Source organism: Carcharodon carcharias, chromosome 15 (genome assembly GCF_017639515.1).
Source record: "Carcharodon carcharias isolate sCarCar2 chromosome 15, sCarCar2.pri, whole genome shotgun sequence".
NCBI classification, from domain to species: domain Eukaryota; kingdom Metazoa; phylum Chordata; class Chondrichthyes; order Lamniformes; family Lamnidae; genus Carcharodon; species Carcharodon carcharias.
The window spans coordinates 34,383,006-34,410,720 of record NC_054481.1 but is presented as its reverse complement, the minus strand read 5'-3'; the positions used below and the strand labels follow the sequence as shown (position 1 = coordinate 34,410,720).

Sequence of the window (27,715 nt, the reverse complement as noted above, 5' to 3'; positions counted from 1 at the left end):
CCCTAAATCAAACCATATTCATCACTGCATTCATACTGCAAATACTTTCACAATCACAGATCCAATGATAGGATTCCACTGAGAATATTCAGTAGAAGTTTTGCAGTTACCAACTTTAATTGAATTTGGCACATGGAGAAATTGTATCCCTTAAAAAAAATGCCACCCTTGAAATTTACCAGAAATGAAAAGATATTTGCCAACACAAGGGTGCTTCATGGTTCATGAATAAGCAGACATAAATCAATGAGCCATTGCTTAGGAACTGTGCAAAAACAATTGCCCATCCTGCAATTAGATCAGACCCGCCTACCAAGCCAGCAAGAGACTGCCTGGAGAAACTGTTCTCTTTCAGACTAGTTTCTACCCAGAATGTTTTCTTTAAAAGCAACTCAAGTCCTGTCTGTTCAGTAAAGTACTTTTCCAGTAAAGCCATGGCTCAAGAACAGCATGAGATATAAATACCGAGTAAACCTTAACAAAAATAGAATTACCTGGAAAAGCTCAGCAGGTCTGGCAGCATCGGCGGAGAAGAAAAGAGTTGACGTTTCGAGTCCTCATGACCCTTCAACAGAACTGAGTGAATATTAGGAGAGGGGTGAAATATAAGCTGGTTTAAGGTGGTTGGGGGGGAAGAGAAGTGGGGTGGGTAGTCTGGTTGTAGGGACAAGCAAGCAGTGATAGGAGCAGATAATCAAAAGATGTCACAGACAAAGGAACAAAGAGGTGTTAAAGGTGGTATTATCTAAACGAATGTGCTAATTAAGAGAGGATGGCAGGGCATTTATAACCGAGTAAACCTCATTCCACGATATGCTCAGCAGGAAACAGATGGGCGTAATGCAACTGCTTAAAGGATTTGCTCTGTGCTGCCATTGGAAACGTGCTCTGGACACAAATTTAACATTGTTAAGCAGTAAGAAGTCAGACAGAACCTTATCACTAAAAAAAAAATACAAAAAGACTTGTGAAGTAGGGCAAACAACCACCATAAAAACCTTGCATTTATATAGTACCTCTAACAAAGTAAAACGCCACAGGATGCAGACAATTGTTTAATCTCTTATATCATTTCATTAGAAACATCCAGGTCAAACCTCAATTCACAGACTTAATGGTTCTTAAAAAAATTATTTCAATAAAGCCAGCATAAACCCAAAGAATCATGTTTCAACCGACATGCTTCCTCTACACTGACTGGAAGTTGCAAAAAGACTTGGAATCAGGAAATTCCCTGACTCGCTGGACCTGAAGCACACGACATCTGCTCCAGGGGGCCGGTGCAGGGCGGAGTCAGGCCCATTGACCCCAGAAGCAGAGCATCAGAGGTGACGGAGACAGACGAGTGCCAAGGTAAATGATTAGAAGATAAAAACAAAAAAACTGCGGATGCTGGAAATCCAAAACAAAAACAGAATTACCTGGAAAAACTCAGCAGGTCTGGCAGCATCGGCGGAGAAGAAAAGAGTTGACGTTTCGAGTCCTCATGACCCTTCAACAGGACTTGAGTTCGAGTCCAGGAAAGAGCTGAAATATAAGCTGGCTTAAGGTGTGTGTGTGGGGGGCGGAGAGATAGAGAGACAGAGAGGTGGGGGGGGGGGTGTGGTTGTAGGGACAAACAAGCAGTGATAGAAGCAGATCATAAAGAGGTGTTAAAGGTGGTGATATTATCTAAACGAATGTGCTAATTAAGAGTGGATGGCAGGGCATTTATAACCGAGTAAACCTCGTTCCACGATATGCTCAGCAGGAAACAGATGGGCGTAATGCAACTGCTTAAAGGATTTGCTCTGTGCTGCCATTGGAAACGTGCTCTGGACACAAATTTAACATTGTTAAGCAGTAAGGAGTCAGACAGAACCTTATCACTAAAAAAAAAGATACATATAGACTTGTGAAGTAGGGCAAACAACCACCATAAAAACCTTGCATTTATATAGTACCTCTAACAAAGTAAAACGCCACAGGATGCAGACAATTGTTTAATCTCTTATATCATTTCATTAGAATGTTTTGTCTGTCCTTGGCTTGCTGCATTGTTCCAGTGAAGCCCAACGCAAACTGGAGGAACAACACCTCATCTTCCGACTAGGGACTTTACAGCCTTCCGGACTGAATATTGAATTCAACAACTTTAGGTCGTGAGCTCCCTCCCCCATCCCCACCCCCTTTCTGTTTTCCCCTTCCTTTTTTTTTCCAATAAATTATAAAGATTTTCCTTTTCCCACCTATTTCCATTATTAAAAAAAACCCCACTAGAGCTATACCTTGAGTGCCCTACCATCCATTCTTAATTAGCACATTTGTTTAGATAATATCACCAACTTTAACTTTAACACCTATGTGTTCTATTGTACTATTGTCGTTGACATCTTTTGATGATCTGCTTCTATCACTGCTTGTTTGTCCCTACAACCACACCACCCCCCCCCCACCTCTCTGTCTCTCTATCTCTCCGCCCCCCACACACACACCTTAAACCAGCTTATATTTCAGCTCTTTCCTGGACTCGAACTCAAGTTCTGTCGAAGGGTCATGAGGACTCGAAACGTCAACTCTTTTCTTCTCCGCCGATGCTGCCAGACCTGCTGAGTTTTTCCAGGTAATTCTGTTTTTGTAAATGATTAGAAGGCCTGGCTCAGTTCTCTGGGACTTTGTCCAGTTGAGTTAGAAGATTTTAGGCACTCCAGCACTCCAGCCCTCAGCACCACCCCCCTTCAACTTTCCACCCTCCCACCCCATGGCCTCTTACACCCTCCACACCAGTTCAATGCTAACTCATGCCCCCAGCCACTCCCCATGGCCCCCATACTGTCCATGCCAAGTCAATGCCAATTCATACCCCTTCCAGTATACACATAACCAATGAACCGCATAATAACAATGGCAAGTGTGGACCTGCTGAGAGAAAAAAAACACCTATTCATAAATCTTCTTTTGAAAAAGAACTACTGTTCCTATGACACTGTAAAAGTGTCAAATCAGACAAATCACTGAAGTATCAATAGCAGATACTTCAAAAACTTCAAACCTCTTAACCTTGTCCAAATAAACATGAAGACATTGACAAAAGAGATCATAGAGAGAACATACCATAACCACTTAAAGGTGTCAATCAAGCAAATTCACTTTAGTTGTCAAACAGAACCCCTTTTTATTGGTCTGGGCTCACAGCCAAGCAGACATAATGGGGCCGTGGGGGTTTTGCACACATTCAGAAGCAGGAGGAGCAGATAGCTGTGGAGGTCAATGCCACAAGTCAAGCCCCAAAGACCAGTGCTTCAAGAAATTAAATAAACTCACACAAGTGGTCAAGGTCAGTGAATGTACCTTCAAATACCATTTCCCACTAACTGCACCACTAACCTCACACACTGCTCAATTCACATCTCCACAACCTCTTTCAATCAGGACCCATACTTGACATCCATATGCTCCACAGCATCCTCATAAACTTGGCACTGTGACAAACATCACACCCACATCTCACAGCTTGCACACTACACATATTCAATCATGACAGCCACATTATCCAAACAAACTGCAGATACATTTCCCTCTAGCAGGTCAAGGAGGCACACAATCAGAGGAGTTAAATGGAGGGGAACAGGAATACCTGCATGTCCTGAACCGTGAAGCAAACAGGCAAACAGTGCTGGCCACTACTAGGATGGTCATTACTAAGGCCATCGACAGTGCCGAAGGTGAAATCAACGAGTGCTGCTTGAACACTGTGGGCAGATATGGCCTCCTACTGAAAGCCCTTCCTCTTCTAGCAACTTGTCCTGCTCTGCATGACCTCTGTTCATTTGCCAAGTCATGCAGTATATCAAGGGGAATGGCTGCTTCATGTCTGGAAGAACTGGTTTGTGCAGAAGATCTAAAGTTAGCAAAAAGCTTTTCTGTAATTGCCAAATCAATCCCAGATGATTTTTATCATTTTAAACAACTAGAGAAAGCACCAAATTCTTATAGAATTGAAGCAACATTCTGAAGAAATCAACCACCAACTAACCTGGAAGCAGCTGATGATCCCCTTAAATTGTACTGGTGTGGAAGGGTCCTCCCACTCACTGAATACATGTCAGTTCTATCAGGTGAAGAGAGGGCATTAGCTGAAACTTTTGAGCTCCAAAAAAGAACACACCACTAGCAGTAAATTAGGATTGCAAACAGATTGACATCAAGATCTGCCAATTCTGCATTCCTTGGGAAGCTGTTCACTAAGCGTGCACTAACACCCTCAACAATATGACATCCACATGATTTGCCTCAAAAGAAATGTGTGCCATGCCTCGGAAGCCATTTTGGAATCCTAAGTGCACTCTTAGCACCTAAAAAAAAGGCAGCAATTATCTGTGCTCAGGCTACACTGTTCTGTTTCTTTTGCTCTGGAATTCCAATCACCAAGAAGAAAGGAGACTGAGCAGTTGAACACACCTCACACATTTCTCAAACTATTCTAAAAATATTCCTATCTTCACAGCGCAGAAAGAAATGTTAAGCAACCTTCTTCACCTCTAAAACATGTGTTAGCAGAAATACGAAAACAAGTTCTATTTATGTTTAGTTATCATTTAGGCCGCCAAATGAGACAGTGATATTGTTGTAATTTCACTGGACAAGTAATCCAGGGGCCCATGCCAATGTCTGGGTACACGATTCAAATTTAAATTCAATTAATTAATCTGGAATATAAAGCTGGTTTCAATAATAGTGACCATGAAACCACTGTTGATTGTCCTAAAAACCCATCAGGTTCACCGATGTCTTTTAGGGAAGGAAATCTGCCTACAAGTGACTCCATGGCAACGTGGGTGACCCTTAACTGTCGTCGGAAATGGCCCAACAAGCAACACAGTTCAAGGGCCTCTGTTGAAGGGTCATGAGGACTCGAAATGTCAACTCTTTTCTTCTCCGTCGATGCTGCCAGACCTGCTGAGTTTTTCCAGGTAATTCGGTTTTTGTTTTGGATTTCCAGCATCCGCAGTGTTTTGTTTTTATAACAGTTCAAGGGCTGTTCAGGGATGGGCAACAAATGCTGGCCTTGCCAGTGATGTCCACATCCCATGAAAGAACAGAAAATAAAACAGAATATTCACATGGGGTGTTAACAGGTTATTTTCTTAATCTTTGAAAGTGTTTTTTTTAAAAAAAACAGCAATTTAAAAGCTCCATCAGACATGGCAATGATACCAATCTAGTATTTATGTGCTCCTCTTACAATTGCAATGGTGTGCCCAGTAAAGCAATAAACAGAGTTAGTTGGACATTGTCATGCCTAAAATGGAAAGTGTTTAGAGGAATGCAAGCAATAATTAGAGAAGCAAAGTGTTCAAGCAAAGATAATATCAGTTCCTTGATTCCACTGGAGATTATATACAACATTTTGTGTTTAACTTTGTCTCCAGTAACATTGTTAATGTTCAACATTGCATCTGATTCTAACATGCTAGCCCAAGAATGTGCTGAATATTGCAGTAAAGCAGTTATGATGCCAGAGGGATAATCTAGCTTTCAGAGTTCAAATCCCGCCAAGTAAAGTTGTGAAATTGACCCTGTGGAGTTGCACCGGAAAGAAACCATAAAATACATCATTTTGTTGTAAAAACTCAACTGGCTCACCAATTTCCTTCAGGGAAGGGTACCTTCTACCCCAAAGTGGCCAACATGCCATTCAGTTGCACAAGCAATCAGCAGACAACTAGGCTAATTAATTCAATCTTTTGGGGTTCTAGATGCCAGCGACATGCATTATCTAGCCTTTCAACTTAAAATTTGATGGAAACAGATATTCCACATTGCTATCAGGCCAAGAATACTCATCAAGCACATCGCAAGTATCTTACTGACGATGTCCAAACTTTTTTTCAAACTTTACCGAAAAATATATGTTTGTTTTCGATGGGAAGGTGGTATCAAACTGAACTGTTGAATAACACTTGAGAAAAACTTTTAACATCTTTCAGGTACTCACACATATGCTCTTCACAGCCAGTGAATTATTTTCGAAATGCAGCCAGTCTTATATAGACAATGCTGCAGAGATATCACGCACAGCAAGGACCACTGACACTAATTAGGTGAATAACCATTTACATCCATTGTATTTTCAGTAGAGGGATAAATGCTCTCCAAGAATTCAGGGAAACTCCTGGACTTTTCTTTGCAGAAGTGCCACACAACCTCTTACATCAATCTTAACAAGAGGCTGGTGCCTTAGTTAAATGTCTCATTCAAACCACTGCACTGCACACTGCAACACTCCCTCAAGTAACTCCATTAATGTCCACATAAGTCAAGTCCTAGAGAGGCCTGGAATGCACAAATGCACTGATTTTTTTGCACAAATGATTTAACATTCAATCTCTCATAAAGTCCTTCATGGGAGGAAATCTGCCAATCCTTCCAAACTGGCCTGCATAAGCCTCCAGATCCACAGCAATGTTGATGACTCTTAACTGCTTCTGAAATAGGCTACTAAGCCACATAGTTGTACCAAGGCACTCAGAAGGGAAAGCACCAAGTGTACCTAAACAACATGGATCGCAGCAGTTCAAGAAGGCAGCTCAACACCACTCTCAAGTGGCAATTAGGGATGGGTAATAAACACTGGCCTTGCCTACATGCTCACAGCCCAAGGAGGAAAGAAAGAAAATGGCCAATATTGATTAACTAGAATCAAGCAAAATGAATCAGAATGAAATTCATAATAATGGAATGAATGGCTGAGTTTATTTAAAGCTGCTTCAGACTAAGGTTTTTTACACTGTTGAATCTATGCTTTAAAATTGCAGTACAAAATGTACTAATTTATGAATGAAATTAGTGATTTTACCTGTTAGTTATTTTATCAAATAGGCCATGAAATTATACCATGCAAACACAAGAGGACCAACACTAAATCATTGTCTGAATTTTTTTTGTTCAATGGAAATATTAAGCCATGATACAATGTAGGAATCTGGGCCGATTAAACATTTGCCTTTCACCTCTAATGCCCAAGGATCACACCCAACAGACTGATGGCATTAAAATCTCAAGTCTGCTGGCTAGAAATTGGCTATGCGAGTCCTCAGAGTCTTAGTGGGCTTGGACAGAACAAAAGCATTCCTAATTGATCACTGATTAATAAATCTGACTCAGAAAGGGATCATAAGGCTGGCTGGTGTGAGAAATTGAAAATAAAATGTCATACTGGTTTAATCACCTGGGTTTGGACCAAGGCATATTGGTGATGCAAAGCAGAGGTTATGTTCTGCATCCAGCTGTACTACACTTGACTTGAGAGTGCTCAATGTTAACATGGCTGAACACCAGAATCTTAATGAGCACAATAAAGGTTTTTTATTAAAAGGGTTAACAGCACAACAAATTAACTTCATATTAAGCATAAGCAGCCAATAGTTGGACAGTATAATTCCCAAGATCATAGTTTATATTTCAAATTGATCTCCTTTTGAGGTTGTTTCCAAAACATTCGAGCTTAACCAATAATTTTGGGAATATAGATTGAAACAATCTGAGTTGCTGAGTGAACACAAATTTGAGGAAACTTACACTTGTCAGGAATCAGCTATTTTAAAAAGCAAAACAAAACAACTTTAACATGATGAAAAAATAAGATGGTTTAGAAGGTTTACAATCTATAGCTACAAAGTAATAATCTAGCTACTAATCAGAGTGCCACCCTTCCACTACACTCCTGCTGAATTTATGGTAAGGATAGAAGTCAGCCCATCTGTCTTCTGCTCCTTTTTATTTTAAGTGATTCTTAATTATCGCAGCTCTCTAAGCAAGCTATTGAATATAGCAAAACAGGGTTTTGTCAAAGAAGCATTTTAAGAGTCAAGCACTCCTGGAACGTGGGGAATGTTAAATAGAGAGAACCATAAATCCAAAGATAATCATACATTGAACCAACTTGAACAGAAGCAAAAATGCATTAAGAAATTTCTTGTTGTACAAATATTCTTGCATAAAATACAGATTTAGAAAGAGTACCCCAATAACCAGAAGTTTTCTTTTTTCCAGACAATTCAGGAAATAACTGCTGTTTCTAACTTTAAAAATAGATATATTCAATGGTTCACCAAAATTGCCATTTTAGAAGCTATCTACTGAAGTTAATATTTGATCAGAATAGTCAACACATTCCGTGCCAGAAGCCCAGGTTTTCCCAACCAACATTATATTAGCACCAATTAGAAATCTAGGTCAGCCAACATGTAAAATTTTGATCCATTAGGGGCTGGTTATTTGTCAATTACATATTATTTCTGTTTCTCAATACCAATAAAAATATCTTGCAAAATTGGGACTGTTTGTTTGGGTGCCTGTCGCTTTTCAGAGTTACAACACCAGCCTTCCTTTCTCCGCCACATCTCACTCCCTACCGATATATCAATATTTACTGTGGGTCTTTAAACAAAATCATTAAAAACTACTGGTTTCCCTAGCAACAACATCCAAAGGAGACAAGGAGAGAGAAAGGATAGAAGTCTATAAGACCATAAGATGTAGGAGCAGAAGCAGGCCATTCGGTCCATCGAGTCTGCTCTGCCATTCAATGAGATCATGGTTGATCTGATAATGTTCAACTCTACTTTCTTGCCTTTTCCCCATAACCCTGAATTCCCTTACTGATTAAAAATCTCATTATCTCAGCCTTGAATGTACTTAATGACCCAGCCTCTACAGCCCTATGTGGTAAAAAATTCCACTGATTCACTACCCTCAGAGAAGAAATTCCTCCTCATCTCCATCTTAAATCGGTGACCCCTTACTTTGAGATTATGCCCCCTGGTCCTAACCTCTCCCACAAGGGGAAACAACCTCTCAGCACCTTCCCTGTCAAGCCCCCTAAGAGTCTTATATGTTTCAATAAGGTTGCCTCTCATTCTTCTAAACTCCAATGAGTACAGGCCCAACCTACTCAACCTCTCCTCATAAGAAAATCCCTCCACACCCAGGATCAACCTAGTGAACCTTCTCTGGACAGCCTCCAATGCCTGTGTATCTTTCCTTAGATAGGGGACCAAAACTGTTCACACATTCTAGGTGTGGTCTAACTAGTGCCTTGTATGGTTTTAGCAAAACTTCATTATTTTTATATTCCATTCCCTTTCAAATAAAGGCGAACATTTCATTTGTCTTCCCTATTTCCTGCTGAACTTGTATGTTAGCTTTTTGTGGTTCATGCACGCAGCTGTTTGAGTCTCAAAAGTGCCCAGTTTACACCATGATAACCATACAGGGTTTCCAACAGAAAAGCCTACGTGTTTCCACATACTTTATCTCACTTTGTTTCTGTGAAGAAATATATGGAAATGACACAGTGTTTTCCTGAGTCATTGTAGGAATGCCACGGAAGATTTACCCTAATTGCATGAAATATCATTTAGGCTGTCTGCAAGCGTTTATATAAAGCAATGGGTGTTGATGCCCAGATGCTAAAAACAAAAAGTGTTTGAACCAGTGAACAAGGTCTTCTGGAATCTGATGTTTGAACTCTGGTTGGATGATTTATTTGACTGTATTTGCGAAAATAGTAACTTGGTATAAATTCATTGAAGTTAGAGAATCTCTAACTTAATTTGAAGCCATTGGTATGAGGGGTAATTGATGCATCATGGACTTCCCCATTTTATGAATGTTTATGTACATGGTACAGGTGGTATTTGCTGATGTTCATGCCACAAAAAGGAAGGGGACATAAATCTTTGGGGACTCCATAGATAATAGTGCAGGGAGAGACGTCATTACAGGTAATCACTGGTTACAACTGGATAAATAAGAATGGAGCCAGGCGAGGGCAGTCCCACCCAGGACAATGGAGAGGCACTGGAGCAGGATAGTGTGGTCAACCACTGGTCAAGTAGTATGGTTCACCAAGATCATGGGACATTTGGCAATGAGCAACTAAAACAATCGTCTGCCATAAACATTCAAGTCTACGTCCCACGGACTTTGGGAAACGAAGGTGAGGGCCATACTGGGTTAATAACTAGGCAAGAGAGTGAGTTATGGTTTTAATGATGGGAAGGGGATTGAATGTAATTGAGCAGTTTGGTAGCTGCAGAAACACCATTTGTTTTTAAGATAGTTTTAATTAATTTTTATTATTCCAGGGAAGCATAAAAGAGCAAAAATGTGTTAAATCTAATGAACAAAAGCCTGATAAAAAATTATACAGTAATTACAGACCACTTTAACACTTACCTTCTCAAACTATAAGGATATGCCAATGGCAAAGTATTTTAGTGAGTGTAACTAGCGAAACTAATTCATGCACATATATATCAAACTATGCTATCGACATCTCTGAAATAATAACTTATAAAGTACCAGAATGCTCAAACCATCTTTAGATACTATGGTGCAGAGATGAAAAAATGTATTTCTAAAAATAAATATAAAAATTTTCCCTACAGCTACTACGAACAAAGCTCAGTAACATCACCTAATGAGAAATGCGGCAATGCACGGTCTGCTGATATGTTTTCCATGTCAGACCGGCAGACTGCTTCATTGTCTATCATCACCTATAACCTAGAAAACAATTAACTTGGCAGCAAGATTAAGAAAGTCTCGTCACCTGTTCTAAAATTTAAAACCAAAAATCCAATTGTCTGACCTAGAAGCAAAGCATTTACAAGGGATAGCAACGATTGATAGTTGCTCTTAAGGTGATTGTGAGCTCCCTTTTTAGACAGCTACAGTTTATGTATTAAAGCTGCTCCCACAGTGCTGGTCAGTCGAGTTCCATGATTTTGACCCTGCGACCACGAAGGAACGGTAATTTGTGTCCAAGCTGGGATGTCTTCCCATGCACTTGCTGACGTGACCTTCTAGATGGTGGAGGTCACAGGTTTGAGGAGGCTGTGTCAATGAGGTCTTGACAAGTCACAGCACTGTATCCTGTGGATAGTACACACCACATCAACAATGAAGGAAGTGATTGTTTAAAGTGGTGGATGGGTTGACATTCAAATAGACTGCTTTGGATCCACTGGGCCAAATGGTCTATTTTCGTCCTGTAAACTCTATATTTTATATCCTTGAGGGTTGTTGCAGCTACACTATCCAAGTAAGTGGACAATACTCTATTACATTCCTGACTATGCCTTGTAGGTGGGTGAGGCAGGGGGTAAGCCACTCAGCATAGAATACCCAGACTCTGACTTGCTTTAGCAGCCACGGCAATTTTGTGGATGATCCAATGGATTTCTATTCAATAACAAAATGTGGCACGTTGATGTTGGGGCTTCAATAATGGTAATGCCAATGACTGGTAGTTACATTATGTCTTGCTGGAAATGGTCTTATGGCACAAATGTTACTTGCCTCTTACCAGCGTTGGGCTGGTATTGTCCATGTCTTGCTGTAGCAAGGAATTGTAAATTGAGCTGAACACTGTACAAAACTGCCCTACTTCTAACATTAAGATGGAGAGAAGATCATTGATGAAACAATTGGAGATAGCTGAACATAGGATTCTGTTCTGGTGAACTCCTGCTTCTGGACTTGAAATTATTGGCCTTCAAAACTACAACCAGCTTTTTGAGCACTTAATATGACTCCAAATCACTTAAGAATTTTCCCCATGATTCCAATTAACTCCAGTATTCCTGGAGTCCTTAGTGCCACACTCAAGTCAAATGCTGCATTGTAGCCAAGGGCAGTCACTCTCGCCTGACATCTGCAATTCAGTCTTTTGTCCATGCTTAGGTCGGGATTGTGATAAGGTTGGAAGCTGAATGGTCCTGGCAGAACTCGGGTTGAGCATGATATTAGTAAGCTTGATAACACTGTTCACTATTCCTTCTGCTTTGCTGATGTTTGGGGGTAGGCAGGTCTTGCTTTTTCTGGACTGGGGACACCTGGCCAATTTTCCACATTGTCAGGTAGATGTCATTGGTAGCTGTACTAAAGCATTTCGACAGAGGTACAGCCAATTCTGGAGCACATCTCTTCAGCACTGCAGCCAAAACGTTGCTAGGATACATATCCTTTGCTGTGACCAGTGTACCTAGTTTCTCGATGACGTGCAGCAACTCAAATTGACTGAAAATTGACAATGATGGTGGTGATTTCAAAAGGAAGCTGAGAAGGATCCTCCACTTCACACTTCTGGGTGAAGGTCATTGCAAACCCTACAGACTTGCCATTTGCACTCCCATGCTGAGCTCTGTCATCGTTGAGGATGTTCAGGACACCTCTTCTTTGCAGCAAGGGCCTTGCCTTATTAGTTGCTTAACTGTCCACCACCACCACCACTCATGACTGGATGCATTAATGTGGGGTCACTTCGCTCTGGCTTTTACCTCCAATATACAGCATACATGTTGTCCTGTGTTGTAGCTTCACCATATTGGCACCTCAATTTCAAATATGCCTGGTGCTGCTCTTGGAAATGCAGACCCCCTCTCCCCTCCCCTTAATACCACTGGAAATTTGTGAATCTGCAATGGCTCTTGACATGTGGATAAGTATATTCATATTACTCTTCATGTATGTTTTGTCACATCAGCACAGAAAAGGGAGATTAGATAACTCCAGCTGGGGAACTGAGCACTTTCTGTCCCAAAATTTCTACGCTCCATATCAGCAGGTTGGGTTGGACTTGTTCTGGTTTCGGTTTCAAACTGGTGTTAAGCAAAACCATATCAGTCAGGAGGCTCCAGACGTCCTCTCCCACGAAATGTCCAGCTCTTGAGCTGCACTTTAATGGATTGTTTCTCAAAGAGGAACTGTTTTGTTTTTAATGCTGCGGAAGTCAAATAAAATACTCTGCACAATATTACTGCTGTCCTTTAGCTCCAGACATTTTCTCCTGGGAGGGGGCAAACCTCCACTGGAGTCAGCTCATGGACAGGGAGGGAGGGGGTTTAGGGGCTGGGATGTTATTAACGTTAGGGAAGCCCGTGATGAAGTAACCTCGACACAAGAAAGAGTGCAGAATAAATTTCACGGAAACTGCTAGAGAGATCCACCGCGGGTTTTTTGTGTGTTGTGTGCCCTCGCCAGGGAATTGGGCGAAGGCGGTTCGATTCCGATTGTACAGGAATGGCGAATTAACTGTCCAAGTGAGGGAGAGAGAACAAAAAACACACACACACAATCTCCGGAACTGCGGACTGAACCTCAGACTTTTTTAAAAAAAACAAAACCCGAATATTAAAAAAAAGTGGGTCTGAAATGGGGGTAAAGAGCTTCTCTAACATTTTAATAGATTTTCTGATCCCAACCAGGCTTCCCCGTTTGGCGCGAAGACCAGAGGTTTCTCTTTCAGGAAAAACAAGCAGCTTCCAGAGCAGCCCTGCCACTCCAATAAACAACAAGTAAAGCCTCTCAATTCAACCCCGGCAATTACTGAGGGAACGAGCGAGCGCCGCGCGACTTCAAATCGGAAGAGGACCAGAGTTTAAGTTTCACATCAGCAAAAGCAGCCCCAAGATCAATTATTCAGCAGAGGGAGGGGGGAACAACATTGCATTGTCAAACCCTGGCTGCTCTAATGTGCGCTGAAGCAGGTGGAACACATTCATTGAGCATTTTCAGACAATTCCTACCTGAAGCAGTTTGAGTGAGGACAAGTTACTGCTCAGCCTCCCACCAGATGCTTCTGCGCAAACACAGAGAGAGACAGACACCCACTCGCTTCGCTGTTCCTGTATGGACCTGACGTTAAAGGAAATAGTGCCATGTAGTTTTTGTTCCCTTAAATCCGTCCACATAACTGCAGGGGCAAACTTTAGGCTGAATTGATCCGCGAATGTATATTTCCCTGGAGGCGTGAACTGCACGAGTCGTTTAAAATACTGGAGGGGACTACCACGTTTTGCGAAGATGTTTTGCCCCCTTGTTCAATGGGGCGTGGGGAATAATCCAGAACAAAATTAGAATTAATCCCGTTAAAAGGCAATTTAGTTTAAAAAAAATTGCATAATACACTGTCCGACAAGAGAATAAATGTAAAATCAATTGCGGCTTGTTTTTTTTAAAGAAAGAGAGAGGTTAAGGATTAAAGATAAAAAAAAATTGTTGTGCCTAACAAAATGCACCAGGTGATGAATGGGCTGCTTTTGTGTGAAATATCTTGAGTACGTTTCCTGCAAGCATCCAACTTACTTCCTGTAAGATAAAAGCAAAAAACTGCGGATGCTGGAAACCCAAAACAAAAATAAAAATACCTGGGAAAACTCAGCAGGTCTGACATGCTCTGCGGAGAGGAACACAGTTAACGTTTCGAGTCCGTAGTTCTGTTGAAGAGTCATTCGGACACGAAACATTAACTGTATCCCTCTCCGCAGATGCTGTCAGACCTGAGTTTTTCTAGGTATTTTTATGTTTGTTTTTTTACTTCCTGTAATATTTCCAAAGCACATGAAAACAACCCTAATTGATAACAACTTACATTTGTTTAGATAAAAACAAAAAAACTGCGGATGCTGGAAATCCAAAACAAAAACAGAATTACCTGGAAAAACTCAGCAGGTCTGGCAGCATCGGCGGAGAAGATAAGAGTTGACGTTTCGAGTCCTCATGACCCTTCGACAGAACTTGAGTTCGAGTCCAAGAAAGAGTTGAAATATAAGCTGGTTTAAGGTGTGTGTGTGGGGGGGGGGGGGGGTGCACGGAGAGAGAGAGGTGGAGTGGGGGTGTGGTTGTAGGGACAAACAAGCAGTGATAGAAGCAGATCATCAAAAGATGTCAACAACAATAGAACAAAAGAACACATAGGTGTTAAAGTTGGTGATATTATCTAAACGAATGTGCTAATTAAGAATGGATGGTAGGGCACTCAAGGTATAGCTCTAGTGGGGGTGGGGAGAGCATAAAAGATTTTAAAATATTTAAAAATAATGGAAATAGGTGGGAAAAGGAAAATCTACATAATTTATTGGGAAAAAAAAGGAAGGGGGAAACAAAGGGGGTGGGGATGGGGGAGGGAGCTCACGACTTAAAGTTGTTGAATTCAATATTCAGTCTGGAAGGCTGTAAAGTGCCTAGTCGGAAGATGAGGTGTTGTTCCTCCAGTTTGCGTTGGGCTTCACTGGAACAATGCAGCAAGCCAAGGACAGACATGTGGGCAAGAGAGCAGGGTGGAGTGTTAAAATGGCAAGCGACAGGGAGGTTTGGGTCATTCTTGCGGACAGACCGCAGGTGTTCTGCAAAGCGGTCGCCCAGTTTACGTTTGGTCTCTCCAATGTAGAGGAGACCACATTGGGAGCAACGAATGCAGTAGACTAAGTTGGGGGAAATGCAAGTGAAATGCTGCTTCACTTGAAAGGATTGTTTGGGTCCTTGGACGGTGAGGAGAGAGGAAGTGAAGGGGCAGGTGTTGCATCTTTTGCATGGGCATGGGGTGGTGCCATAGGAGGGGGTTGAGGAGTAGGGGGTGATGGAGGAATGGACCAGGGTGTCCCGGAGGGAGCGATCCCTACGGAATGCCGATGGGGGGGGTGAAGGGAAGATGTGTTTGGTGCTGGCATCATGCTGGAGTTGGCGGAAATGGCGCAGGATGATCCTTTGAATGCGGAGGCTGGTGGGGTGATAAGTGAGGACAAGGGGGACCCTATCATGTTTCTGGGAGGGAGGAGAAGGCGTGAGGGCGGATGCGCGGGAGATGGGCTGAACACGGTTGAGGGCCCTGTCAACGACCATGGGTGGAAAACCTCGGTTAAGGAAGAAGGAGGACATGTCAGAGGAACTGTTTTTGAAGGTAGCATCATCGGAACAGATGCGACGGAGGCGAAGGAACTGAGAGAATGGGATGGAGTCTTTACAGGAAGCGGGGTGTGAGGAGCTGTAGTCGAGATAGCTGTGGGAGTCGGTGGGTTTGTAATGGATATTAGTGGACAGTCTATCACCAGAGATTGAGACAGAGAGGTCAAAGAAGGGAAGGGAAGTGTCAGAGATGGACCACGTGAAAATGATGGAGGGGTGGAGATTGGAAGCAAAATTAATATATTTTTCCAAGTCCAGACGAGAGCATGAAGCAGCACCGAAGTAATCATCGATGTACCGGAGAAAGAGTTGTGGAAGGGGGCCGGAGTAGGACTGGAACAAGGAATGTTGCACATACCCCATAAAGAGACAGGCATAGCTGGGGCCCATGCGGGTACCCATAGCCACACCTTTTATTTGGAGGAAGTGAGAGGAGTTGAAGGAGAAATTGTTCAGTGTGAGAACAAGTTCAGCCAGACGGAGGAGAGTAGTGGTGGATGGGGATTGTTCGGGCCTCTGTTCGAGGAAGAAGCTAAGGGCCCTCAGACCATCCTGGTGGGGGATGGAGGTGTAGAGGGATTGGACGTCCATGGTGAAGAGGAAGCGGTTGGGGCCAGGGAACTGGAAATTGTTGATGTGACGTAAGGTGTCAGAGGAATCACCGATGTAGGTGGGAAGGGACTGGACAAGGGGAGAGAGAAGGGAGTCAAGATGGAAATGAGTTCTGTGGGGCAGGAGCAAGCTGAGACGATCGGTCTACCGGGGCAGTTCTGTTTGTGGATTTTGGGTAGGAGATAGAAGCGGGCCGTCCGAGGTTGGGCGACTATCAGGTTGGAAGCTGTGGGATGGAGATCCCCAGAGGAGATGAGGTCAGTGACAGTCCTGGAAACAATGGCTTGATGTTCAGTGGTGGGGTCATGGTCCAGGGAGAAGTAGGAGGAAGTGTCTGTGAGTTGACGCTCAGCCTCTGCGAGGTAGATGTCAGTGCGCCAGACAACAACAGCACCACCCTTGTCAGCGGGTTTGATGACAATGTCAGGGTTGGACCTGAGAGAACGGAGTGCAGTAAGTTCAGAGAAAGACAGGTTAGAATGGGTGAGAGGAGCAGAGAAATTGAGACGACTAATGTCGCGCCGACAGTTCTCAATGAAAAGATCAAGAGAAGGTAAGAATCCAGAGGGAGGGGTCCAGGTGGAGGGAGAGCATTGGAGATGGGTAAAAGGATCCGTTGAACTGGGAGAGGACTCCTGCCCAAAGAAGTGAGCCCGGAGACGAAGACGGCGGAAGAAGAGTTCAGCATCATGCCGAGCCCGAAATTCATTGAGGTGAGGGCGTAAGGGTATGAAACTAAGTCCTTTGCTGAGCACTGAACGTTCAGCTTCGGAGAGGGGAAGGTCAGGGGGTATAGTGAATACACGGCTGGGGTTGGGATTGGAAGATGGGGTGGGGACGGAGGGACAGGCAGGGGTGGAGGGTCCTAGATGGGTGTTGGTGTCAATGAGTTGTTGGAGCTTGCGTTCCTTAGCACTTGATAGAAAAAGAAAAAGTTTCTTGTTGAGGCGTCGGATGAGCCGAAGGATAAAATGAAATTGGGGGCACGCGCAGCTTTGAAAAAGGGTACGGCGATGCTGCTGGAGGGAGAGGTCGAATGTGTTCATATGGCGGCGCATGGCACTGAGTGTGGATTTCAGAATGTGACGGGAACAGCAGTCCGAGAAACGTTTTATGTCCCGGAGGTACCTGTAATCATGTTTCGAACCCACCCAGGATTACAGGTATCTCCAGCCATCCAAACACAGTGACCAGCCCATTGCAGTTGATTTTGCAGGAGTTTGTGGAGCTGGCTTCAGGAAGGATGATGGCATTTGTTCAACAGTTCTTCACTAAATCCAGAGGATTGCAGCAGAGACATTGCTAGCAAATAAAGATGTTAAAAAGTTGAGTTTTGAGATCAGCTTTTCTTAAAAGTCTTATATATTAAAAGGGCATTGTTGTCCTTTAGCAATAGTATTTGGGTAGTATGTGCACAGGCATTATGTGATGTCATTGCTCACTTTTCAATGATGACATTCTGAATAATTAACTACATGTGTGATATAATAATGAGTTCTGCAGCTGTAACTCAGTGGTATCACTCTCAACTGTGAATCATGAAGTTGTGGGTTCATATCCCACTCCAAAGCCTTACACATAATGTCTAAGGTAGCACCACAGTGCAGTACTGAAGGAGTGCTGCACTGTCAGAGATGCTGTCTCTTGGATGAGATATTAAACCAAGTCCTCTCACTTAGGATGTAAAAGAGCTCATTGTACTATGCAAAGTAGAAGTTCTTCCTGGTGTACTGCCCAATATTTATCTCTCAACCAACACCACCAAGAGCAAATGGTCATACCACATTGCTGCTTGTGGGACTCTGCTGTATGCAAATTGGCCATTGCAATTCTTACAATATGACAATGAATATGCTTCATTAGCTACGTTGCACCTTGGGATGTCCTAAGCTCACAAAAGACACTATATAAAACCAAGTTATTTCTTTATGAAAGCTGTCCTTGACATACTGCTCTACACACTAAGGACATAATTTGACCATTAGTTGGTCACTTCAGAGGGCAGACAGGGCCTTTAAGTGAAAGTGGTTTAAGTGAAAGACAACATTTCTGACAGTATAGCACTCTCTCAGTGCCAAGTGGGAGTGTCAGCCTAGATAAATGTGCTCAAGTTCCTGGAGCAGGACTTGAACTGCACAATGTTCTGATACAGAGGCAAAACTACTACCACTGAATCATAGGAGATTTCTAATTGATTATAAATATTTAATTGTATTAATTTTCAGCTTTTAAAATTCTAAATAACTTCTTATGTGTCTTCAGAGGTACAGCTTTTCAATCGTTTGCGTGGAACACTTATTTTTCTCACGTCTACACGAGCAGATCAATTATCCCAATCTTATAATCTCATTTCTATGCTAGATCATAACTCTTCTAATTATGGGCAGAATCTTCTGTTCGACATGCGAGGCCTGCCCCCGCATGTCAGTGCGTAAAATGACGCGTGGTGACATCGGCCGTATGTCTCAACGTCACTGCGTGTCATTCTGACCTTCAGTTCGGCCAGCATGCACCGGAGTCAACTGCACACCCGCCGAACTGTCAAAGGCCTATTAAGGCCATTAATCACCTAAATAAAGTAGTTGTTGAGGCTGCCCATCCAACCTTAAGGTTGGTGGGCAGGCAAAGAGCCCTGGCGGCCTTCGCATTTTTCATGGAACCTCATCCATGGATGGGATGATGTTTCATGAAGGATTTATTAATTCAATAAAAATTTTTATCAAAATTCATTGACATGTCCCAGCTCATGTGACACTATCACACGAGGGAACATGTCTGAATAATTTTTAAAATTATTTTTTCAATTCTTCATAATGAAATTAATCTCCCTGAGGCAGCTCCGTGCCTTACAGAGCGCAGGCCCTGACTCTCCCTTCTCCCCCCGCCAGCACAGGTAGCACTCAGCACTCCTGGGTGCGTGTCACGCTGGACAGGTCTTAATTGGTCCGCCTACGTAAAATGGCGGCACGCAGCCAATCGGCAGCGGCAATCGGCTCTGCATTCGCCCGCTCCCGACTGGCCCACCCGCCCAACGGGAAGGAAATTCTCCCCATGTCTATTTAAGATATGGACAATAATTTCCAGTTTACACTAAAATTTACACCAAGCTCCATGTCAATCTTGTTCACAGCAATTTACATTGAAAGTTCCTGAGAATCTCATTAGCATTTGTTCAAATGTGAGAACTTGCATTACACAAGTGGTAATCAGCATAAACCATCAGGAATTAAGAAAAATATGGAACATATGCCACCTTAATGATGTTATAAAAATTAAGGTTTAATACCATGGAACCATCATTTACTCAAATTGAGATTAAGATAATTATAGATTTAGTCTTTCTAATGTAATAGATTCTGATGTAATAAAAATGCGTTATAATGTAAAGAAAGGATAGTACAAGTCTCAATAAGAAATTATATGTTTCTGAAAAATCATGATGAAACATCGAAAATAGAGACTTCCTGGCTTGCTCTGTATGAAATTATGGATTGAAACTCCCAAGAAGTGGCAATCATCATCGGATTGCCATTCCACTCCTATTTACTTCCCTTACACTGGAGCTCCACATTTCTCGCCCAGACTTCCAAACTGGGTCCCTGAGAAGAGTGGGACGTCCTGTTTGCAAAGTAGTAGGAGCATTGGGAGAAATCAAGCCAATGCCCCCGCGGGAATTGTCAGGGTGGAAGGGATAGTTGGGGTGGGGGGTGTAGTCAGTGGTGGGGGTGTAATTGTGAGGGGGGCTCAAGAGGGTAGTTGGGGTGTGAGGAGGATCGTCAGGGTGGGAGGTTAGTTGGGGCTGGGGGTTAGTCGAGGGGGTAGTCAGTGGGTAGCAGGGTGGTTGGTGAGCGGGGGGATTATTCGGGAGTTCGGGGGCGGTGTAGAGTCGGGGGAGTCGGGTGGTCAGGGGTGTAGTTGGGTGGTGGATGAGGTAGTCATGGGGTCGGGAGGGTGGTCAGGGGTCAAGAGTGGGCAGTCTTTAGGGGGTGGGGGGGTGGGTAGTCAGGGGCTCCACTGGGGAGAAAGGGGGGCAGTGGTATAGTTACCCAGGTATTAGAAATGGTTGTAACCCTTCTAACTTTTCATGGATAATTCTTCTGATAAATGAGTCAGAACTATCCAAAGTCTCCAGCTTTAATTCAGAGTTTCAGAGGGTTCCAGACACAGGGGAATCGCCCATTGGAAGTTGAAAATTTCCAGGCAATTCCTGTGTAGGCAGTGCATGGTGACTTCCCAGGGGTCCTCCAGCGCATCTTCCAGGGTATGTCCGGGGTGCGACCATTCAGGGACTGGACGATCTGGGCCTATGGCTGTAAACTTATGCTCATTCAGAACCAGCATAAATTCAGGAAACTTGCCTTCTCTCATCTTTTACATGGGGATGTGGAATTAAATGGCATTTTGCCAGGTGTAACTTAAGAAAGGCACAAAAGATTGGGAAATTGGTGCATGTCAATGTTCTGTTGTAAGCCCTGCAATAATCAGTTACACACAAATTTCCTCGGATAAAATAGTGCAATCCGTTCTTAAGATGCAGAGGTTTCCCGGAAATTTTAGACCAAACTGAACAGAGCAGCAAGCTGTGAAAAATTATCTTACACTGTCCCCTAGTGTTAATGTACAGGGGTGTTTCATTAGCTTTTAGTCGTAATTAAAATTAGAAAGCTACACAATGAAATGTAAAACTTCCATGTCTTCCTGGAAGTTCAACCATTTATTTCAGTTTTTTCCTGCATATTTTGGCTCTATCCAACTTTTTAACTGCCACCCTACTTACCCTAGAGCTACAGCTATAAAATATTCAGTGAATTTATTACTTTGCCCAGAGCTATTATGTAAAACTTTGTGCTTTGGGCCTATGCTGACTGGAAATTGGGTTGAGACTGTTCTTATTATTTAAGACTCATAGCGAGATCAGAGAAGAAATGTATATTTTGTTGGATTCGAACCTTGAGTCCAAACATGAAAACACTATGTGCCTATTTCATTACCTGTAAGTGTCTAACTTTCCACTTCTTCCCTTTTGAGATGGAGATTATTCTCCTGGAAAACACACCAATTCCCAAAGGTATAATAAAGAAACTGATAATACTTTGGTCTTTCCTTGGCATGATGTTCACTCTGTGATTGAGTCTTCCAATACTTCATATTAGAGTATCTTATTTTTTGTTCTACATTTATAACACATGTAATCTGTAAACTAGACATCCAGAAATAGGAATAACTTGCTCAAGTAAAAAAGCATGACAAAAGCCTTTAATGAAGGCATCTGTCATTATGAGGCCAATGGTGCGAAGCTACCATCTGTGGGATTATGACTGAACGCCTCTAAGTCAGAATCCCGTCTAAAAGTTGCTTTTTTACTTGACCAAGTTGTTCCTATTTCTGGATGTCTATTTTATGGATTACATGTGTCATAAATGTAGAATAACAAATAAGATACATTGCCGATGCTGAATATAAATGCCAACTGAGGAAGTCTCAATTAAAATAAATCATGGTTTCCAATCTGGTGTATCCGGGATCCATTGTTCAATCTGTGGATATCCATTCTGAACAAAAAAAGTCTCACCAGTCAACTAGATGATATTTTGCCAGTCTTCTTTGATACCAAAGGACAAATAGGACAAACAACAAGGATAGATTGTGAGAATATTTAACTCTATTTGGCCACCAAACCTACGGCATAAACATCCCATTCCTGGAGGAATAGCATGATTTTTTTTTCTTTCGCCTGCATTTAAGATCAGAGCAAAAACAGTGGTGGAGCTAATTTTGGCTGACAGGCCAGGGGCGTCAAGTTTAAGACTTGGCAAGAAGGGTAGTGAGCCAACAGCTGGGAAATACCGACATACCTAAACAAATGGCCTCAACAGGAACCTGGAGGCGCAAGACGAGTGACAAAGGTGCCTGGGAGAAAAATGGAGAAAGGCCTTTAAAACTATGTTGGCTGACCTCCAAATGGTAGGCAGGGGAAACATGACTTCTCCTGATCCCACCACTTTCAAAAGTAGCTGTTACCAATTTCAGATACACAGAATTTACAACATGAAAACAGGCCACTTGGCCCAATCAGTCTGAGTTGCTGTTTACCCTCCATTTGAGGAAATAGTCCTAATCACATTCACGTTCCTATGTCCCTATCATTCTCTTTTACTTAATCCTACCTAATTTTAAATGTTAATAGAGTTTCTGCTGCAACCACTAACTCTGGAAGTGAAATTCACATCCTAACACTCTGTGTAAAAGAGGTTTCTCTTCCTCTTGTTCTAAACTTCTTATATTTAATCTTGTACCTACGACCTCTAGGCATTCTGGGTTCAAGTCCCACCCCAGGACTTGTTTGGCCATGTTATGAGAACACACCTTCCATGACCATCAGGTTGATTATCAATCTGTAAATCTTTGTAATACACCTATGACAAGCAGGAGAGTTTCCTGGTCAACCAGAACCATATAGTAGCTACAGCACAGAAGCCTCCCCACATTAAAAGACTCCATGTAGGAGCTCTTGCCACAGGTGTTGTAGCAAACATTCCCCTTGTTTCAAGGCACTGCTAGAGAGTAAGTGTGCTCTGGACCCAGCAACTGCTTCTATCTGCAGAAGCAAATTGGTACAGATGTTGCAAATTTGAAATAAAACAGAAAATGTTTGAAAAACTCATCAGGTCAGGCAACATTTGTGAGAGGAGAAAGAGAGTTAACATTTCAGGTGGATGGCATTTTGTCAGAAACTGAGCTTCAGCAATTTTCTTCCTCATGATCCTAAACATATTGTGTCAGGATTTCATGATTGTTAAACTCTTACAGAACTTCCTCTTCATTCATTTCTAATTTTTTTATTTACCCATGGCTTCTTAAAACTCCCAGTGGTCTCCTTTCTTTTATAATGTACCACTGAAATCAAATTTTCAAAATCATCCCACTTTAGGAACCTGTATAGCAACTTCTTCTAGTCCGCCTCAGCTATCTCATTTGTTTTTCTAAAAGATGCATTAAATCAATCTAGTGTTTAGATTTTAGTACTGAATTTGTCCCTTTCTAGTTGGATCAGAAAGCTCATGATATGGTGGGCAGCAATGTTCCTTTTATTGCCCGGCTGGGTAGCCATACAGCAATTGGGAATGTACCACACAGTACAATAAACATGATACACACAGCCAACGTTCACTTTAATATGGCCTGTGCTCAGCCAGAGCATTCTTGAACTCCCCATCCATTCCCTTCCCACAAATTGGAAGCCTATAATACATCACTACAAATGGAAGAAGCCATATTTTCTCTGAGCCATACCAATGTTGATTCTGTCTGTATCCCTTCCTTGTCCACATCACTTCTGTTTACAGCATGAATTCTCCTTTGTGCCAGTATTGCCACTCTGCCTCTTACCCAAACGTTTCTATCAATCTGATATGTATTATGGAATTCCCTAAACCCCTCTGTTTTTCTCTCCTGCTTTAAGACTCACCTTAAAACCTACCTCTTTAACCCACATTTTTGGTCATCTGTCTGAATGTTTCATTACATAGGTAGCTCACTGTCAAATTTTGTTTGATTACACTCCTGCAAAGCACCTTGAGAGAATTTACTTCATTAAAGACGCTATATAAATGAAAGTTGGTACTGATGGGATTATTTCCTATTCTCCCCAAGCTTCGACAAAATGCCTTTTTTCAACGATACATGTGAATATCAGTTGGATTGCAGGAGATTGTATCAGCTCGTCTTAACCATTGAATCTTCTTTTACTACTGCTGTGTTAAACTCCCCTTAACATGGCCTACATAATTTGCTGCTACCTTTGATATTTTTTTGATGACCACATCCAGAGTCCTTATTTTCACTAGTCGCTCTGGGTGCTCCTTTTCTAATTGTTTTTTTCATGCTTTTTCCTCTTAGTTAGCCATTCATCTTTCCATCTGCTCCCCATCCCTCAGCTGTCTGACTACCCTCTCAATCTCTCTATCACTTATTAAAATTCTGAATTAATGATAATTGCCATAGATGTACGTGTTCAGTTAACATCTGGTGCTCAAAACTCTGTCTTATTGTCCCTTCCTGTGCTGCTACTTTTAATTTATCCCTTGCATCTATTGCCTGGTTGACTTAGCACCTCCTTCTCCACTGTGCCAAATTCCCACTTCAATAATTTTCCATCATAGAGCCAGACCTTTCAGGAGTGGAATTAGAAAACTTTTCTAAACTGTGTAAGAAGTTTGGAGGTCTTTTTCACAAAGAGCAACTGATGCTAGATCAATTGTTCATTTTAAAACCAAGATTGCAAGACTTTGTTAACCATAGGAAGTTAGTTTGCAGATCAGCCATGATCTCATTGAGTGATTGAACAGTCAGCCATGATCTCATTGAGTGAATGAGCAGTCTTGAAGGGCTAAATTTCCTACTTGTTTTCCAAAACCTCAATTAAGATACCCACAAGCTACTGAAGGATTCAATTAAGCCTTTCTTGCCTAACCATCCTGGAAGAAATCAAACAAAAATTATGCATTATTTATTAACTACAAAATCATAACTTAAAGTTAAACAGAGTGCACAAGCAATTAATAGATATGAGTAGATGTAGTCAGGTTCACCTAGCAGGTTGATTGTCAATGATGAGTAAATGAACAGTGTTAGTTAACATAATAGGTTACAGGGTTACACAAGCAATTCAGTGTACCACTGTAAATCACCATCAAATGATGCTAAATATTAATTATAGTAGCAGAATCTGAGATTATTACAACTGGTTAAGTAATTTTAGAGCTAACCCCTATTTAACATCAACATTATTTAGTCAGTCTATCAAATAGTTCAAGGTCTATGTTGCATAATTAGTGATGTTGCAGAGCTTTTATATGATCTTGTCCTTAAGCGATGTAGCTGAGTCAATCTTCTTCCTCCTGTGAGACACATCATTACCTACAGAAGTGTTGAGTCAGTGAATCTCTTGTGGTGGAATTATCTGCTGAACTTGGTGCTGGCTAAATCCCTCTTTCCTATGGTAACCTTCGGTCTCATAAGGTTTTCATCATGGTGGTCAAGTCCGTGTTAAGCATTGCCTGGTGTGGCTCAGGAGTCCCACTCTGGCATAAAAGTCTCTGCTGCATTTGCTGCTGAGGAAGACAGTGGGCCAAGAAGGTGCATGATTCACTGGCCTCTGTTTTCTCTGGGCCAGCTGATCTTTTTGTGTGTGTTCAACTCTTGCAATGCCTTTCCAAACAGTCAATCTCGAGAGGACAGAGACCGTCAACCAGTTGTCAATGTAAGCCATCTTCATTCCTTGCTTGCAGGTGTCCTTGTAGCAGAGGAATGGATCCCCAAGACCATAAGACCATAAGACATAGGAGCAGAAATTAGGCCATTCGGCCCATCAAGTCTACTCTGCCATTCAATCATGGCTGATAAGTTTCTCAACCCCATCCTCCCGCCTTCTCCCCGTAACCTTTGATCCCCTTACCAATCAAGAACCTATCTATCTCAGTCTTAAATACACTCAATGACCTGGCCTCCACAGCCTTTTGTGGCAATGAATTCCATAGATTCACCACTCTCTGGCTAAAGAAGTTTCTCCTCATCTCTGTTCTAAAAGGTCTTCCCTTTATTCTGAGTCTGTGCTCTCGGGTCCTAGTCTCTCCTACTAATGTAAACATCTTCCCCACGTCCACTCTATCCAGGCCTTTCAGTATTCTGTAAGTTTCAATCAGATGCCCCCTCTCCCTTCTAAACTATATTGAGTATAGACACAGAGCCCTCAAACGTTCCTCATATGTTAAGCCTTTCATTCCTGGGATCGTTCTCGTGAATCTCCTCTGGAGCCTCTCCAGGGCCAGCACATCCTTCCTGAGATACAGGGCCCAAAATTGCTCACAATATTCTAAATGTGGTCTGACCAGAGCCTTATAAAGCCTCAGCAGCACATCCCTGCTTTTATATTCTAGTCCTCTCAAAATAAATGCCAACTTTGCATTTGCCTTCTTAACTACCGACTCAACCTGCAAGTTAACCTTAAGAGAAAAAAAAAACAAACAAAAAAAAAACCAAAAAAACTGCGGATGCTGGAAATCCAAAACAAAAACAGAATTACCTGGAAAAACTCAGCAGGTCTGGCAGCATCGGCGGAGAAGAAAAGAGTTGACGTTTCGAGTCCTCATGACCCTTTGACAGAACTTGAGTTCGAGTCCAAGAGAGAGTTGAAATATAAGCCCATTCTCTGCCTCCTGCCAGACGGCAAATCTTCTATCCATGCTAGTACCTTGCCTCTAACACCATGGGCTCTTATCTTACTGAGCAGGCTCCTCTGCGGCACCTTGTCAAAGGCCTTCTGGAAGTCAATTATATAACATCCATTGGCTCTCCTTTGTCTAACCTGCTCGTTACCTCCTCAAAGAATTCTAACAGATTTGTCAGGCATGAGCTTATATTTCAACTCTTTCTTGGACTCGAACTCAAGTTCTGTCGAAGGGTCATGAGGACTCGAAACGTCAACTCTTTTCTTCTCCGCCGATGCTGCCAGACCTGCTGAGTTTTTCCAGGTAATTCTGTTTTTATAACCTTAAGAGAATCCTGGACTAGGACTCCCAAGTCCCCTTGCACTCCAGATTTCTGAATTCTTTCCCCATTAAGAAAATAGTCTATGCCTCTATTCTTCCTACCAAAGTGCATGACCTCACATTTCCATGTTGTATTCCATCTGCCACTTCTTTGCCCATTCTCCTAACCTGTCCAAATCCTTCTGCAGCCTCGCCTCCACAATACTACCTGTCCCTCCACCTATCTTTGTATCATCTGCAAACTTAGCCAGGATGCTCTCTGTTCCTTCATCTAGATCATTAATGTATAAAGTGAAAAGTTGTGGTCCCAACACTGACCCTGCAGAACTCCACTAGTCACCGGCCGCCATCCTGAGAAGGAGACCCTTATCCCCACTCTCTGCCTCCTGCCAGACGGCCAATCTTCTATCCATGCTAGTACCTTGCCTCTAACACCATGGGCTCTTATCTTACTGAGCAGGCTCCTCTGCGGCACCTTGTCAAAGGCCTTCTGGAAGTCAAGTATATAACATCCATTGGCTCTCCTTTGTCTAACCTGCTCGTTACCTCCTCAAAGAATTCTAACAGATTTGTCAGGCATGACCTCCCCTTGATGAAACCATGCAGACTTTGCCCTATTTTATCATGCTCTTCCAAGTATTCTGAAATCTCATCCTTAATACTGGACTCTAAAATCTTACCAACGACCGAGGTCAGGCCAATCAGCCTTTAATTTCCCGTCTTTTGCCTCACTCCCTACTTAAACAGGGGGGTTACATTAACAATTTTCCAGTCCTCTGGGACTCTCCCTGACTCCAGTGATTCCTAAAAGATCATCACTA

At 42.4% G+C, this 27,715-nt stretch overlaps 1 protein-coding gene across 1 annotated transcript in view; it reads right to left on the bottom strand.

Annotated features, from left to right (window-relative positions):
• carhsp1 (calcium regulated heat stable protein 1) overlaps positions 1–13,754 on the bottom strand; it is a 91,954-nt gene extending 78,200 nt beyond the window's left edge. Inside the window, exon 1 of the mRNA XM_041205928.1 lies at positions 13,575–13,754. Coding sequence (XP_041061862.1) covers positions 13,575–13,739 — 165 coding nt within the window. The 5' untranslated portion in view covers positions 13,740–13,754. The remainder of the gene's footprint in view (positions 1–13,574) is intronic.
• Between the last annotated feature and the right edge of the window lie 13,961 nt (positions 13,755–27,715).